This window comes from Oryctolagus cuniculus, chromosome 15, assembly GCF_051225735.1.
Source record: "Oryctolagus cuniculus isolate XC-2025 breed Fujian yellow rabbit chromosome 15, ASM5122573v1, whole genome shotgun sequence".
NCBI classification, from domain to species: domain Eukaryota; kingdom Metazoa; phylum Chordata; class Mammalia; order Lagomorpha; family Leporidae; genus Oryctolagus; species Oryctolagus cuniculus.
The window spans coordinates 14156938-14177097 of record NC_142881.1 but is presented as its reverse complement, the minus strand read 5'-3'; the positions used below and the strand labels follow the sequence as shown (position 1 = coordinate 14177097).

At 50.7% G+C, this 20160-nt stretch overlaps 1 protein-coding gene across 16 annotated transcripts in view; it reads right to left on the bottom strand.

Moving 5' to 3' along the window:
• GFRA1 (GDNF family receptor alpha 1) overlaps positions 1-20160 on the bottom strand; it is a 232134-nt gene that overhangs the window by 38052 nt on the left and 173922 nt on the right. For all 16 annotated transcript variants that reach the window (XM_089313980.1, XM_089313977.1, XM_070057165.2 and 13 more), the window contains one exon: positions 1988-2097. In XM_089313980.1, coding sequence (XP_089170106.1) covers positions 1988-2097 — 110 coding nt within the window. The remainder of the gene's footprint in view (positions 1-1987; positions 2098-20160) is intronic.

Sequence of the window (20160 nt, the reverse complement as noted above, 5' to 3'; positions counted from 1 at the left end):
CTTGTGCTACTCGTGGTTTTCTGAAGGGTCTGTGCCAGTGCAGAGACACAACACATTTACGCTTAATGCAACCCAAATGGCTTCCCGTGGGTGGCACACGCCAGACAAGGCCTTCTCATTGCCAAGAAGCCTTCTGAGATATTTTGTGGAACAAGTTACAGGTGGTCAGTAATCCACACGATGCATTGGGTTTGCAAGCCAAAAATGACCTTTTTGTGGTCAACTCCCATGGATCAAGGGCATATTGTCCAAGCCCCGCCTTCCTTACTGATTTTAAACTACATAATACCCATGACACCTTGGGATGAGAACATGAACCCACAGCCTTGCGGGGGCTCCTCACTTTGGTTGAGAAAGAAACAGGCACTCCGGGGCCTGAGTGAGGGGGGCCACAGTGGATCCAACAGAGGGCAAAGGGATAGGCAAGCGTGAGCTTGCCAGAGAAGCCGGGATCCAGCAACCCAGGAACTAGGGAGGAGGGGAGATCCAGTCCCAAGAGACAAATACAGTTTGGTCTGTGGAATGCATTCCCCTGCCAGTCCTTCCCTCCGTGCCCTCCATCCCTGGTGTGCAGGGTTTGCCAAGCCTCCTCCTGACCTCACAGCAGTGCAGGCAGCACCGCGCCTCTGCAGCTCATGGGGGGTTAATGAACAGATGTCCCTGGAAGGCCACGGACTGCATGGAGTGCACACAGGCATCACAGCGAGGCAAGGGGCGGCTGCCGTCTAACATTTTCTTCTGCGGACTTCTCTGTTCATTTTTCTTTTTGCCAATGAACAGGCCTTAGTTACTTTGGGCATTCCCACACTTTTGTGGCTGATAAGAATCCCTACTAGGGACAGATAACCTAGTTGAGGAGAGGAGAGACTGAGAGCAAATTCGGAGGACTGACTTGAGTTGGGGCCCTCACTGGTTGCGTGGACAGAACTGCTAAGTGCCTGGGAAAAGGTGTCACTCAGGACAGCTGGGAGGGACCAGTGCACCAGGAAGCGGCAGTGTGCCTGCATTACATATCGGCTCCAATTTTCCAAGACAGATCGGTGACAAGGAATTTAGTCTGCACTGTCATTCTTCCTCCTGCTGGCGACGTGTGTGACACCTCCTGCTGGTGAGGTGTTGACCCTGGCGCAGACACCTGGCAGGAAGGCGCTCTGCGGCTGAGCCCTCGGCTTCTGACAGCTGTGGCTTCCCTCACCTGTTCCTTCCCAGACACCGACGACGACAAAGCCCCACGACCAAGCCTTCAGCTGCTCCCGGTACCTGGGACCCCACCGCTCCTCCCGCCGGCCCCATCTACCACGGTACAAGTGTGCCTGGCTCTGGCTCTCTTCCACCTTGCCGACGCCTTGCTGTTTGCAGCATTCTCGAATGCCAAGAACATGCGTTCTTCTAAAGCCTCAGATCTCAAAAGACGGCAAACGCTGTTTCTGCTACATCTGTCTTCGGCGGGGGGAACGTCTGGTCTGATTTGCAGCTTGTGCGTCGGGAGCTGAATTACCAAGAATAGCAATGACAAGAAAGAAAGGCCCCAGCAGTTAGGGGTTTTCTTTCCAAAGGGCTATTTCTGGGAAACGGGCGTTTTGATTTGCCCAGACTGAATGTCTTCCAACTTCCCTTTCTTCAAAGTTCCCTAATTCAATTAGTGTTGTTCGGCTTCTCTCTCCTTCCACGACGCGGCTCTCTCCCCTGCGTCTGTTCTGCGTGGTCAGTTCCCCAACTGGGACGCCTCACTGGACTAAGAACTTGCAGTCTTCCTGCTTCTTAATCATCCCTGCTTCCTGCCTTGGCCTTACGTACATCCATTATCCTCTCTCCCCCTCTCTCTCTTTTTCCTTTTTCTACAGGCGAGTCTTAAAGGGCCTAATGGCTAGCCCCAGCACAAAGGGTTACTGGGAGGCGTTCAGTGCGTGGCTGTCTGCAGGCTCCCACAGAAAAAGCATGGGTATTTGTAAAGCAGACCCCTCCCCCTGCGGCCCCCCCAGCTCACCAATGAGCCCCGAGTAGGCGAGGAGGCAGTCGGCATAGTTCTCCTTCAGACAGCTGCTAACAGACCTTGACTCCGGCTGGCAGTTGGTAAAAAAATCTGCAAGGCGAGACCTACAATGGGAAGAAAGAGGGGAGATGTGCTTTACATCTGGGCAAGCCCGGGGGCCGGGGGCATGGCGGGAAGACGGCTGACAGGTACCGGGGTCAGCTGTGGAGTGAGAATAATGCCTCGTGCTTCGTAGCCCAGCCGGGTAACCATGGTTGACAACAATTGATTGTATCTTTCAAAGCAGCTCACGGAGAGGGTTTTCAATGTTCCCTACACAAATAAACGCCAAACGTTTGAGACAACAGCTATGCCGATTAACCGGATCATCATTACGCATTGTCCACTTGCACTGTAGCCCATAAATGTGTTCTATAATTACGTGTCAATTAAAAATGTGAAAAATGCATTATAAGAAGGAAGAATCCTAAGCCTCTGGACAGTTGCTAACTTTTCTTTATTCTTTTACTGCTTAGCTGTTTTGCACACACACAGATACACAGGAAAACAATGAATTAGGAAACTGCTGGCATCCATTTGCTTCCACAACCTCCCGAGTGCCCCCTCCCCCAGCCCTCATCCACCTGTGCGTCTGCTTATTTGGAGAGAAGTCTTCAGGGCCTCTAACTGGAGAAATCTGAAGGCTTTGAAGTTGCCATCCAATATTTATTTCTGACTAGACTTATTTGCATCTTTAGGAAATACGCTTCTCCACACACTCACGGGAGAGCCACACTGGGAAAATATTTACTTTATACAGAAGCATGTCCCTGGCATCCAAACAGGATCCTGCAGCCCATCTGCGCCTGGAATTCCTACTGCCTTAAAGGCGAACGCTCTTCTCTGCCTTGTGAGTCCTCGCTCACCTTCCAGCCTGGGGCCAGGGAGCTGTTCCAGCCTAGTGGGGGGGGGGGGGCACAGGGACAGGTAGGAGGCAGGTGCGGCCAACCTGCGGTTGAAGGTCACACCTGGAGGGGCCCTGAGCAACGGTGGCGTCTGTCTGCTCTTCGGGGACTTCACCCAGAAGCCCTCAGTGACCGAGAGGTCATGGGGACCAGAAGTGGAAAGAAGCCGCATACAGGCTGGACCCGGGAGCCAGGGGTTCTCGCTGGCCAAATGGCTCCTTTTCAGTCTGAAGGGGACATTGTTAGAGGAATCCCGAAAGAGAAGTGGGCCACCCCTGAGGTCACTGCCGCAGACAGCAGCTCTGCCTCTGTGGCAGAGCCCGAGGCACTTGGAGGGAATTTAAATTCTCCAGCAATTAGGGGAGACCATGGGAGGCTGCCCGCGTTTTCCTGTGAGTTCAGCTCACCCTCAAGTTGGCTGCCAACATACCCAGTCCAGTCTTCACTCCCTTCCACCCAAGGACTGCTATTTCCTTAGCACACTTCACGACACAAATGAGCTGAGGTTGGGAAGTGTGAGATCGCGGAGGTTCGCAAGCACCCGTGGGAAGCACATTACGCACCCCTTCGAGACAACTTTGAACCGGCAGGGGTATGAAAAGGCCCGACGCAATGGTGTAAGTCCACAGCACGCTGCAGAGGCTGCAGGGTGTGTGCAGGCCCAGCTTGCTCCTCCACTGCTGGTCCCCAAGCCGCGTCCCACCTCCGGATCTGAGCGTTCTGCGGGTCTGGCTCCCCCACCCCGGTGACTCCCACAGCACAGGCTGCAGATCCGCTGTATTTTCTCTGCATGGCCCCTGCTGCGCCTGAGCAAGGCCCTCTGTAAGACGCCCCGAGTGGTGCCCAGTGCTGAAACGGAACGCCTGGGCCACATCCTCCAAATGGAGCTCACGCGCACACGTGTGTGCCTCGCTGACTTCAGCAGCACACACAGAAGGATGTAAAACCTGGCTATTTCCTGTAGTCCAGTTAAAGGATTTATTTTTTTTGGAGGCAGTCTCCAAAGGTGGCTCAGGCTGACTCCATTGGCTTCCGATGACATCCAGCTTGGAGTGAGTGCTAATTTCAGAAGAATTTTCCTGGTCATGAAAGTTAACGGTCTGGCAGTATTGGCTTCCTAACTCTGCAAGCGCCAACCGCAGGGCGGCCAGCTGGGGCTCCAGCTCTGCACACAACCTGGCGACCGAGCAGCTCTCTGGCCTGGCAGCCCCGGCCCCGGCCCCCAGAGACGCGTCTCCTGTTACTCCCGGTCTCTCGAGCGGACTATTAGCTGAACAACACTGCGATGCGGATTACAGTCCTTCAGCGCGAGGCTAATACCACCACACTCATTTTGCTTAACAACCTCGGAATTGACTTGCAATTGGACGCTGGAATGAAGGGCTAATTGAGTCAGTCTGCTGCTGAGAGCATAGCCCCAGTTGGGAGGATAAAACCAAACAGACTTCTGGGAGCAGAACCCCGGGCAGGCTGCACCGTGAGTGCAGACTGTGGGCACAGATCCCGGCCTCGGATGAGCGCAGCCGGCGGACAGAAGGCTACAAGAGTGCGCACACGTGATGTTTCCTCGCTCCGGTCCCACTTATCTCCGGACACACGATGCTCACGTTGCGGGAGTCCCACTTTATGGAAGGAAAAACTGAAGTAAGAAATCGACACGGGGATGTGCTGGCTGGGCCAGCTCCTTAGTGGCTGTCGATCAATGTTGAGGAATTTTCTAACTGATGAATACCACAATGGCAGCTTGAGGGTGGCCATGGCGGGAGTATTTGCATGACGATAACCAGCAAACCCTACAAATCAGGGCTCTGTGTTGTTCTTGCAGAACTGTTTATGAAACACTTACCAGCACACGGCTGGTTAAGAGCCAATGTGATGGAACCAGTTTCAAGGGGGCTGGTGCTATAGCGCAGTGGGTTAAGCTGCTCCCTGCAGTGCCGGCATCCCATATGGGCACCGGTTTGAGTCCCAGCTGCTCCACTTATGATCCAGCTCCCTGCTAATGTGCCTGGGAAAGCAGTGGAAGATGGCCCAAGTACTTGGGCCCCTAAACCCACATGGGAGACCTAGATAAAGCTCCTGGCTTCGGCCTGGCCCAGCTCTGGCCATTTGGGGAATGAACTAGTGGACAGAAGCACTCTTGTTCTCTCTCTCTCTCTTTCTCTCTGTAATTCTGACTTTCCAATAAAATAAATCTTTTAAAAAAATAAAAATCTAGCTTCAGGTCTTGGGCATCAGGTCGCAAGCCTTTGGAGACAATCCCCTCCCCGACCCCTTGCTAAGTGAAATGTGCAGTACCAGCTCCCTCCAGTCTGCACTCCCTTCCAAAGAAAAGGGTCTCTCTTCAAGGACTGTTCCTTCCCAGCATCTTCTCCCAAGTCCCTAAAAATCTCCTAGAGCAATGCGTCCAAGTGGGACTATCAACAAACCAGCGATTCCTATTCTTCCCCTGACCGAAGGATGTGCTTGTGATAAAATGATGAAAAACCACCGTCTGGCACCGCGGCTCACTAGGCTAATCCTCCGCCTTGCGGCCCCAGCACACCGGGTTCTAGTCCCGGTCGGGGTGCTGGATTCTGTCCCGGTTACCCCTCTTCCAGGCCAGCTCTCTGCTGTGGCCAGGGAGTGCAGTGGAGGATGGCCCAAGTGCTTGGGCCCTGCACCCCATGGGAGACCAGGAGAAGCACCTGGCTCCTGCCTTCGGATCAGCACGGTGCGCCGGCCGCAGCGCGCCGGCCGCGGCGGCCATTGGAGGGTGAACCAACGGCAAAGGAAGACCTTTCTCTCTGTCTCTCTCTCTCACTGTCCACTCTGTCAAAAAAAAAAAAAAAAACGCTGTCCTTGAACTGAAATAACCTGGAGTTTAGATGTGGAGGGACAGATGTCAAAGACATGGTAATACTACAGTGGCTACTTCTTGATAACAGAAAGGCTGCTAATAAAAACAAGGCCCCAGGGCACCATGGCTCACTAGGCTAATCCTCTGCCTTGCGGCGCCGGCACACCGGGTTCTAGTCCTGGTTGGGGCGCCGGATTCTGTCCCGGTTGCCCCTCTTCCAGGCCAGCCCTCTGCTGTGGCCAGGGAGTGCAGTGGAGGATGGCCCAGGTGCTTGGGCCCTGCACCCCATGGGAGACCAGGAAAAGCACCTGGCTCCTGGCTCCTGCCATCGGATCAGCGCGGTGCGCCGGCCGCAGCGCGCCGGCCATTGAAGGGTGAACCAATGGCAAAAGGAAGACCTTTCTCTCTCTCTCTCTCACTGTCCACCCTGCCTGTCAAAAAAAAAAAAAAAAAAAAAAAAAAAAAAAAAAAAAACAAGGCCCCATGTGAGGGACGTTTTCATAGACTTTAGGTACGTTTTACAAACTTGGGATTTTTTTCCTGGCGATTCTTATGAGGCAGGTACTATTATTTTATGATCTTAATTTTACAGATAGGGAAGGTAAGGCATAGGGAGGTTAAACTAGAGGGAAATAGTCAACAGCAGAACCAGGATTTAAAACCACACATTCTGCTTCCATAACTTAAGCTTTTACCCTGACGCACACAGCTACAGACGCTGGTGTCAGCAAGGCCGTGACACAGGGACTGAGCCTTAAAGGAGGGGCAGGACGTGTCGGATAAAGGCACGGGAGGGTATTTCTGGCAGAATGAAGGAACACCCGATAATCGTGCCCACCCCAAAGCCCAGGCATCACTGACGTACTTGATATGCATTCACATATTTAATCCTCACAACAAGCTTACCAGGTAAAACTAGCATCCCATTTTATTGATCAGGAAACTGAGGCATAGAGAGGGTCAGTACCTCTCTCCAGGTGGAACTGGCATGTGACCACATTCCATCCGACTCCAGAGCTGGACACCATTCTCAGCCACTGCACTTCTCACAGAGGCGGTGCACAACACTGACAGACGCCCACTCAGGAGGGCCAGGCCACAGGTGAAGTGGGGACTGTGGGGGATGATGTTGGTGAGATCTCTAAAGCCTGAATGATCTGTGAGTTTGGGTTTTATGCTAAAATAAATGAGTAACTGAAGGGCTTTTTTTAAAGATCCATTTATTTGAAAAAGCTACAGAGACAGAAGGAGAGACAAAGAGAAACAGGGATCTTCCATCCACTGGTTCATGGTTCACTCCCCAGATGGCCACAATGGCAAGAAAGGAGCCAGGAGCTTCTTCCAGGTCTCCCAAGGACTTGGGTCGCCTTCTGCTGCTTTTCCCGGGCTGATTAGCAGGGAGCTGGACCAGAAGTGGGGCAGCCAGGACTGGAACGAGTGCATCACAGGCAGTGGCTTTACCCACTATGCTACAATGCTGGCCCCTTGTTGAAAGACTTTAAATCAAGTTAACATGATGATATTTGCATACTAGGAAGGCTCTTGGATCTTAGTCATTCAGCAAAGATTTGCTTAAGAACTCCTCTATGCCCTCACTTTTCTAGCCACGTTGGGGAGAGCTGGGAACTGGCCAAAGGCAGGAGAGATCATTAACCAGGAGACTGCAGCCATGAACTAGAGCAAAGAACTGAGGGCCAAATGGGGAGAGAGACGGGAGGATGTGCTGGGAGTGGGTATGGCTAGAACGGAAGTCAAACCCATGGGAAGAAGCAGGCAGAATCAGGACATGGAGAACCCCGCAGACAGGGGTGCTGTGGCAGGGAAGACAGAGGGAGAGAGAGGCACCAACATGGCAGAATACGGAGGGAGCTTACTGCTCTAGTCTAGGGGAAGATAGTTAAAGAAAAACGTGGAGAGAGTGTAACCTCAGGGAAGAGTTAGGGAGAAAATGGTAGAGGAAATTCAATGTGAACTGGAGGGACACTGTGGATCTACATGGAAGGTGTGGACGTGCACAACTCAGGACCCCAGCAGCCAAGAGCCTCAGCACCAGCTTTGGACAGTGAGGTGAGACCAGACTGCAGCAGCCCAAGCCACTGACGATAAAGCTGCAGGAAGAGCCTGGCCTGAGCCCGGCTTGGAGCCCTGTGGGGGACAGCATACCTGCCAACCTAGAGGGAAGGGGGGCACATTTCTCTCTCCCCAACTACCTGGCACCGGTGTCCTGTCACTAGCTGAGGACAGGCGTGCACCACTTTGGACATATGTAGCAGCTGAGTCAGCTTGTATCCACATGTCCAGTAGCCAACGAGAGGAGTTGCCCGAATCTGCTGGGAGAACTGACGAGGGCTGGGTGCTCGCGACTGTGGGAGGCTTGTGTGCTGGGACTGTGAAAACACTGTGGCTGACTGGGAGTGTGCAGGGTGTGGCGGGGTCTTTGGGCAGTCACTCTGGGCAGCTCCACATGCTCGGGGCTCCCTGATTCCCTGGTGAGGGTCATTGCTGCAGGACCTGTGCTCACACTGAGGACTGCACAGATCCTTTGTGTGGTTCTTGCGGCAGTGCAGATTAATAATGTACCCACTGTGGCCAGGACCCAGGCACTAGTCTCAGAAGAAAGGAGGTGAACATGAGACTAAGCCAACAGAGCTGAATAATTCCCCTCTGATTAAAAAAAAATTTGCCATGCTCAACTTGGGTGTCACCTTGGACCCTCCCCTCAGGGTATTCACAGTAGGAATAGACGCTCCACTAATCCACAGAGGCATAGTCCACAGATAAAAGCCATCACAGGAAAAAAATCTAAACCAACATGTATCACCACAAATGCCTAGAACTAAAAGCAGCAATTCAAGAAGCAAGAATAAGGAAGACAAGATGATGCCCCCAAAGGAATACAATAACTAGAATGTGAAGATGAAGAGACTGAAGAATTGCCAGAAAGGGAATTCAAAAACTTGATCATAGGATTACTTAGAAGTAATCAGAAGCAAATTCATAAATTAAAGAAATCCACACATGACATGAAAGAAACTTTTTCTCATGAAATTGAGATTTTAAAGAGAAATCAAAACAAAATACTGAAAATGAAGAATTCAATAGAACAACAAAAAAATGCAGTGGAAAGTCTTAACAACAGACTCAGTGAAGAAGAAAGAATATCCAAGTTAGAAGACAAATCTCTGGGAATTTTACAGTCGGACCCCCAAAAAAGAAGAAAATGAAAAAACAGTATTGGAGATATATAGAATACTATCAAGCCACCTGGCTCCTGGCTTTGAATCAGCGCACTTCGGCCATAGCAGCCTTTGGGGTGGGGGGTGAACCAACAGAAGGGAAGACCTTTCTCTCTCTCTCTCTGTCTGTAACTCTACCTCTCAAATAAAAGAATAAATAAAAATCTTTAGAATACTATCAAATGACCCAACATACGGGTCTTAGGAGTTCCTGAAGGCATGGAAAGAGAATGGATTAGAAAGCCTTTTCAGTGAAATACTTACAGAAAACTTCCCTGATTTGGAGAAAGAATGGGACGTCCAAGTACAGGAAGCACATGGAACTCCTAATAGACATGACCAGAAAGATCTCCACCACAACACACTGTAGTCAAACTCTCCCCAGTAAAACATAAAGAAAAGATTGTAAAATGTGCATGAGAGAAACGCCAGGTTACTTTCAGAAGATCTCCAATTAGACTCACAGTGGACTTCTCATCAGAAACCCTGCAGGCTAGGAGAGAATACTGAGATATATTTGAATTCTTCAGAGAAAAAAACCTGTCAGCCGAGAATATTGTACCCTGAAAAGCTCTCATTTATGAATGAAGGTTAAATAAAGACCTTCCATAACAAGCAGAAATTGAAAGAATTTGTCACCACTCATCCAGCCTTATAAAAGATGCTTAAGGATGTGCTACACACAGAAACACAGAAGCATGGTCATCACTGAAAAAAAGGTGAAGGCAGAAAATCTCCCAGTAAAAGTATAAAGGAAATCCAAAGTAAATAATAGGGAATATTTATGAAAAAATGGCAGGGCAAAGTCACTATTTATCAATAGTCACCTTGAATGTAAAAGGCCTCAACTCTCCAGTTCAAAGACACAGACTAGCTGAATGGATTAAAAACAACACCCATGTATGTGCTGCCTACAAGAAACACATCTCACCAACAAAGATGCATGCAGACTGAAAGTAAAGGATGGAAAAAGATATCCCATGCTAACAGAAACCAAAAACTAGCTGGTGCAGCCATCCTAATATCAGACAAAATAGACTTTAACACAAAAACTGTTAAAAGAGACAAAGAAGGGCACTGTGCAATGATTAAGAGATCAATTCAACAGGAAGATGTGACTATAATAAATGTATATGCATCTAATTACAGGGCACCTGGCTATTTTAAAGAAATTTTAATGGATCTAAAGGGAGAAACAGACTCCCATACAATAGTAATAGGGGACTTCAATATCCCACTTTCACCAATGGACAGATCAACTAGACAGAAAATCAACAAGGAAAAAATAGTTAATTAACACAATAGACCAAATGGACTTAAAGGATATCTACAGAACTTTTTATCCTATAGTTGCAGAATACACATTTTTCTAGAGAAAGGATTGATCACAGGCCAGGCCATAAAGCAAGTCTCAGCAAAGTAAAAAAAAAAAAAAAAAAAAAAAAAAAATCAAAATAATACCATACATCTTCTCTGACCACAATGGAATGAAGCTAGAAATCAACAACTCAAGAATCTCTAGAACATCTGCAAACACAAGGAGACTGAACACCATGTTCTTGAATGAACAGTGGGTCACAGCAGAAATCAAAAAACTGTTGAGAAATAGTTATTTCATACTATTTGTTGAACTTTTTACTTAGTATAATCTTCTGTGTATAAAGTTAATTGAAAATAGATTTTAGTGAAAAATAAGAATGGGAATAGAAGAGGGAGAGGAAGAGTGGGGGTGGGAGGGTGGGTATGGTGGGAAGAATCACTATCACTATATTTCTAAAGTTGTATTTGTGAAATGCATGAAGTTTGTATACATTAAATAAAAGGTTTCTGGAGGAAAAAAAAACAGACAGAGGGAGAGAGTTCTCCAAGAGACAGAGAAGCTGGCTGTGCCCATGCTGAGTCTATGATACTGTGCAGAAGCAGGAGGCCAGGCGGTAGTTGGAGCTGAGTTCTACCATCTTCATCTGTCCAGCCAGCAGCCATGGCCAGCAGCACCCATAAGCACAGCACCCGAGGTCAGCCCCTCAGGCACACACTTCCCCCTGCCCACCCTGGGTCATGAATCACGCTGTAATCCATTTCAATGGCCTCCCTGCCTGGGCCACTGTGATCCAACACAAGGCAGCTTGGATGTCCAGCGTGGGATTAACAAAGCAACTCCACAATGGGATTTCTGCTGCAGACATGAAATCTCCATGACTACAGCAGCGATGGGTTCTGATTGTTTTTCTCGGAGAAAATGAAAAGGAAATGAATAGGCACTCATGTAGAGATGTGTCACCCTCAGTCAGAGAAAAACCCCCCTCCAGGAGGAGGACCAGGCAGGCAAAAGCCAAGATGGCCTCGGGAAATCTGCAAAACAGTGGTTTAGGCAGAAAACATGCTATTAAAGGAAGCACGCTGCTAACCGGAAAGAGAAAAATGATTATAATGATAAAATCTAGGAGAGCCTTCTCAAACAGCAGATGGTCTTTTGACAGTGGGGGGTGGAGAGATCATCTCTGCACTTTTTCAGTAACAGTCTGCAGGAAAAATGTTGTAGAAAACAAGTAAAAAAAACATAAACAATCACATAATGCCCACTGTACCTCATCCGGGATGACCATAATCCCGCGGATGCTTCTCCAGGACACAGCTCACTCTTGGACACGAGCCGTGCGGTTGGTGGAACGGAGCCCTGGACTGAGACCTGGGAGCTCTGGAAGGGGATCCAGGCTCAGACACTAAGCCGCCAGAGTTCTGAGTGTGTTGCCTAACTCTCAGCTCGGGGATTTCCCTTCCACCTCAGAAGCGCCACCCAGGGCACCTGCAGGCTGGCTAGGGACAACAGACACACAGGTGCTTGTCTTCCATGCACTATCATTCTTACCCATATCCCATCCTGCCAGTACCCACGATTTCAATGTCAAGGCATCTGGGTTCCTCTGAGCCCAGAAATCAAGATTTGTAATAGTGGAGACCCTCATTTCACATACAAGGGAGCCAAGGCCCAAAGAGGGTAAGTACCTGCTCAGAGCCCCCTGGCAGGGGGCCATGCATGGCATCCACTGGGGGAGGAGCTCCCCAACTGCCTGGGGATGGGGGCGGGGTTGACTTCAGTTCCCCTGGGATTCTTGTGAACGCATCAAGTGCACCTGTGCCTTCCCCTCTCACCTTGACCAGGCACTCCCTTTAGAGAGGTGCCAGGCACTCAGAATGTCAGGCAGCAGCACGGCAGGTGCACAGGGCGCAGAGCGGATGGCACAAGTGGCTGCTGAGTCTGCCCGTGAATTCGGCTCCCATTTCTGAAGTGGTCCTCCTGACGCCACCAGTGCCTGGAAGGACTGTGCGACTCCACTGCCAGTATAAACCAGTATAAACCAGAATGCTGGCACAGGATCCCTTTACAGATCTATCTGCCTAAAAAGTCCCTGGAGTTTTCCTCGGAACCCAGTGTGAACATTAGGGCTTCTGCGCCTAGGATGTAGGTCTGAGGCATTTGGTTCCTGACAGCTTTCTCAATGGTCTGGCAGAGGACAGGAAATGCGACAGAAGGCACACAGGCTTGGCAGCGACAAGCACCCGTTTCTAAGCCCAGCTCCGTCCTTTTTCTCTCACACCATCACAAGTTACTTAATTTCTTCAAGCCTCAGTTTGTTCACCTGAAAAATGGGGCCAGTGCCATGCACAGGCATCTCATATGGCTACTGTGGTACTTAAATGACCACTTACATAAAGCTCCTTATCCTGAATCGAGAATGCATCAGCTGCCCAATGCAGGTCTACTTCACTCTTCCATCTTTTCTCCCCACTTCTCAGCCCATCCTAATGAGAAGCCATTTCCTCAAACACATATAGCAAGGTCACAGAGGAACATTTAGTCTATCGTCCGCACGTCCTTACATTGCACACTTAGAACTGGCTACATAGGCTGGTGCTGTGGCTCACTAGGCTAATCCTCCGCCTGTGGCGCCGGCACCCTGGGTTCTAGTCCTGGTTGGGGCGCCGGATTCTGTCCCAGTTGCGCCTCTTCCAGTCCAGCTCTCTGCTGTGACCCAGGAAGGCAGTGGAGGATGGCCCAAGTGCTTGGGCCCTGCACCTGCATGGGAGACCAGGAAGAGGCACCTGGCTCCTGGCTTCGGATCAGCGCAGCGTGCCCTCTGTAGCAGCCATCTGGGGGGTGAAGCAACGGAAGGAAGACCTTTCTCTCCATTTCTCTCTCACTGTCTAACTCTTCTTTTCAACACAAAACAAAACAACAACAAAAACAAAACAAAACAAAAAAAACAAAAAACAAAAAACAAAAACAAAAACAAAAAAAAAAACTGGCTACAGCTATTTAACCAAAGGCCCCAACTTTGACCAAAACAAACCTGAGAAACCCAAAGGCAGGAATTCTCTGGTGACACCGCACAGCTCCCAGCCACGTGAACTCTGAGAATAAAAAGCACGTTAGCAACAGCTACTTTTTGCCAGCGGCTTACGGAGAAAAGCATATTTTCTTTTTGAAAAGACTAAATATCAGTAAGTCTGCTAATACTGCTAATACCTGCTGCAGAATAAAAAACCAGCGTGCACCACAGGCGGCTAATATTAGACCAGGGACGACAAAGCTGAACGTTGGGATGGGAACTGTCTGGTACGGTGACACAAAACAGATTTTTCCACTTTCTGTTTTTAGAAAATTACCTTAGCCCCGATTCTCCCACAGCCTCCTGGAGCCCACATCTGGAAAGCTGCCTCCAGGAAATGGAGCCTGTATTAAATACATTTTGCAGGGGGTGTGACTGCATGTTGCTATTCTGTACTCTGTGCTGTGAATTCTGGCTTCCTGGCGCAAAGGCCTAGCATCTGCATGGCTGTGGAGCTGTGGGGCTGTGGGGCTGAGCCTGGGCCCACCCCCGGCCAGGATGCGAGCGAGCCAGGGAAGCCAGGCAGGGTGGCCACGCTGGGGCAAAGGCCCTGGGGCAGAGCCACACACCCAGGTGCAGTGCAGACGCACAAAGCTCCACACATCTCGTGTCCATCAGCCCCCTCGCTCGGCTCTGATCATGCTGGGACTTTGAAAGCCCAGCCAGCGGATGTGCTCGCCGTCACTTGCCAGACCACAACCACATGTTGTTGGGAAAGAGCTCTGAGGTCCAAGACGCCACTTAGAGTTTCCTAACGCCTTTGTTTCCTGGGACAGGAAGGTCCCCGTGGCCAAGTAGAGATCAACACCTGTCCCCCCCCCCCCCAAAAAAAAACCCCGAGCAGCCTCATGCTGATATTCGGGAGGCTCCAACCCTTTCAGCAAAGCCCTGGGGAAACCCTAAGCAAGGCTGCTCCTCTGGCTCCTAGGTCAGGCTCCCTGGCAGCCCCTGTGTGCAGGAGTTCTTACAGTTGCCTTGCACGTGGGCCACAGGAGGCCGCCCCGCAGTGCTCCAAGCCTGACCCACCACCCCTCTCCCAAAGCCACACCCACTGAGGAGGGGGCTCGAGCAAGGTCCTGCTCTGGGCACTGCAGATGGAGGGCTCAGGGCAGCAGGCTACCGGGCAGACAGCGACACTCCCGCTGCCTTTCTGATCACATCCTACTGCAGCAGCTCCCTGGGGCAAGTCCAGGTTGGCGTCTGACCAATTTCAGCATCCCTCCTGCCGCCCCCTCGCACGAACACTGACAGCCATCAGTCAACATCCACAGCGTGGTTGACCAGGCTCGACACCTCTTCTCCATTCAGCAAATGTGAAAGGCGAATCGTGGTAGCTGGCACAAGGGACTCCAAGAGGAGTTAGAGGCCAGTTTGCCACTCTGATCGGATGCCCCAGGGCTCCCCTTAGGCTGGGCTGGGCCCTCCCTCCCCAGAGCTCTCAGCCAGTTTCTCTCCATGCACAAACTGCTGGTCACTGTGCAAGCAAACTGTGAATAGAAATGAGAGCACAGAATGATTAGACAGCATTCTGCTGCATCTCCAAGTCAGATAAAGTTATTTTGTATTACTCACGCTATGTTTTGTCCAATAGTGCAGAAAATCTAGCTTTGGCAGTACTTGTTTTAAAGAGAAGAAACCAAAGGAGAAAAGAAATTGGCAGCTTTCTGGGTGAGGGAATGATCACTGTGCTCTCAGATATCCAATAGTTGTCTGCTGCGATAACTACAGGGCACAAATATGTTAAGACTCTTTAAAAGAGTCGATCTTATCCCATAAGTCCTTTATATTTCTGCAGGAAATTTTTAGAAGTTTTGTGACTTTTGGCCACAAAGAGAAATAGAAATCTAGATGGTCCACCAGTCTTTCCCCAGTAGAACCACACGTTAAACTCCAGATTGACAATGGCATGCATGTGTATCATGCAGAATGCAGCAGGTACCTCCAACTGCAGCAGCAAATCGTAACAGATGCCTCATCCTGGAATGCCAAGAAGCGCCACGTCAACTGCTCACGAACCCTGGAGTGCAAGGGCACCTGCCAAGGCTTCATTCCCTGTGCCCACTTCACAAAGTATTTTGGGATACATTCAGGTAGAGCTACAATGCAATGCGTCCAGTGTAATACTAGCGAGGGAATCAGGGGCACAGAAAGATCGGATAGAGTTGTGGTACAACCAGTACAACAGGCACACATATCCCTGGCTGCACCTGACACTTTTGGCTCTGAGTTTTCCAGCAGCCACTGGGAACAGGTTGTAACTTTTGCCACAACTCATGATAGCCTCAAATTAAAAGCAAGATGGATGGGGCTGGCGCTGTGGCACAGCAGGTAAAGCCACTGCCTACAGTGCCAGCAGTTTGAGTCCCAGTTGCTCTACTTCCAATCCAGCTCCCTGCTAATGTGCCTGAGAAAGCAGCGGGAGATGGTGCAAGTGCTTGGGCCCCTGCACCCATGTGGGAGACCTGGATGAAGCTCCTGACTACTGGCTCCAGCCTGGCCCTGTCCTGGCTGAACCAGCAGATGGAAAATCTCTCTCTTTCTCTCTGCCTCTCGCTCTCTGTAGCTCTGATTTTCAAATCAATCAATCAATCTTAAAAAACAGAAAAACAAGATAGATGCACAGCAGGAAACCTATGTGTGATAGGAGTAATTTCAACCTCAGGGATCTCTGGCCCCCAGGGATGTCTCCGCCCTCCTCTCTGGGACCTGAGAACCTGCCTCCTTGCAGGGCTCAGCAGAGGTGATGAAGGCCACAGAGGGAGGTTGTCTAGATTATGTTGGTGGACTCAGTGGAATTACAAACATCCTTAAAAGTGAAAAAGAGAGGCAGAGAACAGAGAGAGGCCACCTGAGAAAGACTCAACCAGCCTTGGCTGGTTTTGAAGATGATGGAAGGGGCCAGGAGTCATGAATGAGCATGAGAAAAGGCCAGGAAATGGGTTCTCCCTAGCGCCCCCAACAGGAACCCAGCAGTACCCACACCTTGGCTTCAGCCCAGTGAGACCTGTGTCGTACATCTGACCCATAGACAAGAAAGAATAAGCCACCACCGACAGCAGCAACTGAAGACCAAACCTTACTGAGATGCAGTATATGATCTGAAGAGGGACTAGGCCTTACATTTCAACTCAATGTCACGGGCGAGAATCCTGTTCTCTGAAGCATTTTACTCAGGCTGAATGACAGCACACAAAGTCTTGAAAAAGTTCACAGAAAATTTGTATACTGATGAAACTATACATGGGTTTCAGATGTTTTTCCACTAAAATAAACTGCTATTTTAATTGTTTTTTTTTTCCCACAACCTTTCTGACACTCCTTTCTAAGTCCTTCGAGTTGTTAATGGTGGAAGGGCAAGTGTACCTGGTACTGGCACCTGTTCACAACATGAGAACAGTACCTCATCGGGTGCTTTTTATCTTCCGTTCTGGTCTGGACCCGCCCAGGCGGTCATGCGGACTTTGAGGCCAAGTTCTAGGTCATGCTGGCCACACTGGTTTTTCACGGTCTGCTAAGAGCCTGGCACTGGAAATACCTTTTTGTGAGGTCACAGATCCACTTGTTTGAGATCCGCAGGTGCTTAGTGCAGCTCTGCTTCCTCCTATCCTGAAGACAAAGGAGAGATTTCTCCTACAAACCCCAGACTCCTCCAAGTAGGGCACTGTCTCACAGGCAATTCTGTGTGTGGGGCCCCCCAACACTGCCCTCTGCTGGCCTGGCAAAGCATCTGGCCTGTGTCCATTTAAGGAGGTGCTATTTGTGCCCCCAAAAGACAGTGACAAGGGAGGCAACTTAGTATCTTGATGTTTACTCTGGGAGGATCTGAACTCCAATTAGCTTGAGGAACACAGGTAAATTCTGGACATTATTCCAAATGCTGCCTGGCCTCCTTCAGCCACGTGGTGCTTCTTCAGGGGGGTCCCAGACGATGACAAAATAAAATGACACAGGCTCTCTTGACTTTAGTTGCCTGGAAACCCCTCCCCTTGCTCCCACGCACTAAATACCTGTGTGGTTCCTCCGCCCTCAGCTCTGCTCAGGGGAGTGTTAACTCGCCTTCCCCACAGTAAAGGAATACCTCTGAGAGCTCTGGGAGAGGGTGGGGATGGCGGGCCACGGGGTGGCTGAGTGGCTAACGACCCACACTTGCACAAACAAACTTTAAACAGAAACATATGAAAGCAAGATCTCCTATTAATCTTTAATAGGCTTGCAGACTTCCTAAGGAAAATTACATTCAACAGCAAATAGACACCAGGTCATTTTTCTTCCAGGCAAGTTGCTTTAAAGTCAACAGACTTTGAGTTGAGCAAGTAACTAGTCCCTAATATCTCTCTCCCCAGCGAGGACACAGAGAATATCACTATGGCTCAGAAGACGGGGACAAATCGCCCCGCTGCCATCAGATGATAACTCCCTCTCTCTTAGGAAAGTCTGTAACTCATCTCAGTAACCCGTGCTTCACACCCCCCATCCACAGAACCCCACCCCCAGCCTCCTTTTAGGTGTTTTTTCTAGAGCTCTCACAGCTGCGTTAGAACTACAGCTTCCTCCCTCACCCCTTCCGGACAAAGGAGCTGCTTCCCCTGGTTCGCATGAGCCATTTTCTAACCCAGGCCCCCCAACCTCTTTACAGAGAAAGGCTTCTTTTGACCCCTTCAGAGAGCTCTCTCCTACCTCTGGGCCTCCCGTGCATCCCCTCACTGGCTCCCAGCCCTTGGAGGCTGCCGGCTCCAGTCTTTCCAACATCCCTTTCTCTTCTATGTCTCCACCTTGGGAATAGCCTTGGTGACAGCGGGAGCAGGTGCACACTGAGGGTCACACACAGCATAGTCCAGGTGCTCGGCAACCACGCGCTGAGTGAGTGAGTGGGTCCGAGGGCCACACACAGCCGCCCCAGTCACCTGCAGATCGCCATCCATCACTGATCCCGCGGGACAGGCCTGACTGCTCTCACACGACTCACAACCACGACACAGGCTCAGACGCCGTGACCGGGCCTGGTACTTCACGGTCAAGGTGCTGTAACCTTCCTGACCAGGGCAGTCTTCTTCATAGCTGAGCACCCCGAGACCCAGAGTGGTACCCCCAGCCTACAGCTGTGGAGCTGGAGCCCCAGTGTGGGGAGAAGCCTGCGGGCTCTCCAGCCTGTTTCCACCACTGCCCTGCTTGCTCCAGGTGACTGTGGAAGTCAAGTCTACCCCACACACTCAGAAGTGGCAGGGGCCAACCTGGCCAGGGCCACCTCCTTGGAGATCCTTCCTGGAAGAGCAGACACATATGGAGATCTTCCCAGGACCCATGAGCACCGTGCACAGTGGGACAAGCATGAGCCCTCAAGTCAGCCAGACCCCAGCTGCCCTGCTGCTGTGATCCCTCTCACCCACGCACGAAACCCGGACACTAATAGGACAGCACCTGCTCCACAGGGTGGGCTGAGCATCAACGCCCATAGCCAGTATCAGAGTGCAATGCACTTTGGATGTACAATTTTTTTTTTTAAATTTACTTGAGAGAGAGAGAATGAGAGAGAAACCGTCTCTGCTAGTTCATTCCCCAGATGCCTACAGCTGGGCTGAGGCCGGAGACAGAAGCTTGGAATTCAATTCAGCCTCTGCTCTGAGAATGGGAGGAAGCCGGTTAGTCGAGTCATCAGCACTACCACCCAGGGTCTTCCCTGGGGAGATGCTGGAGTGAGGAGCAAGGAGCCAGAGCTCAAAGTCAAACTCAGGCTCTCCGATGTGGAGCAGAGACATCCTAACCACTGGGCCAAACGCCCATTCCTGGAGGTAAGTTACCGTTTCAAGGCAGCCATGTCTTCCAGCCTTGGTTCTGGGAGGCACCAATGCAGGTGTGACTCCTTCAATAAGGGGACAGGTGCAGAAGAATCAGGCAGGGTCCCCAGGATCCCCAGGCAGGGAGAGTGGACCAGGCTCCGGGAAGGAGGCTTCCTCTGGTTCTGGAGGGTCCGAAGGCCAGCATTCCCTGCTGGCTACACGAACAAGATGTACCTGTGGCTCCCTCAGGAGGGCGCTGTCCCACAGAGGTTCCCAACAGAATCCTAGGAACGTGGCGCAAACAGTCCTACTTCCTCTGCACCTGGGAATGCTGGGGAGTGGTGGAGTTGTGGGCAGGGCTTTCTAGATGATTCCAAGATGCCTTGGTATCCGGGCACCCAGGGCAGGGATCCTTCGTGGTAGCTCGGCGCCTAGCACAGGGCTTGGCACAAACTGCCCAGAATTCACAAATGGCAAAACTGAGAGACAACCAAGGTTTCCATGATCTCAGTTACTAAGCACCTACAATGCAAGAAGCTGTGAATTTGGTGGTGGCCGTGGTGGGACAGGAACAAGGATGAAACAGACAGTCCCTTTGGGGTCTGGAATGCGACCTCCTCCCACCTGCACCCACCCGCTTCCCCCGCCTATGCCCCAGCAGTGAACCGGGGAGGAGAACAGCACCATGGACACAGGACAAGATCACACTGACCTTGACTCTCAGGCACGCATGTCTGAATAATCTGAAGGGCAGCTCATCGTGGCTGCTGTTTCTAGATCTGCCCTGCCCCCCCACCCCTCCTGGCAATGAAAGATGCTCCCAATGTGGGAAAAGTGACAAGCACCGTAGAAAGTGTCAGCTTTCTTTACTGGAAGATCTTGGGTTGAAGATTGCTCCAGGGGTCACCTTGGAAGGAGGATTTCTTATCTAATGATGGCCTTCAAATTCTATGTTTTGCTTTGCATTTTCAGGCATAACT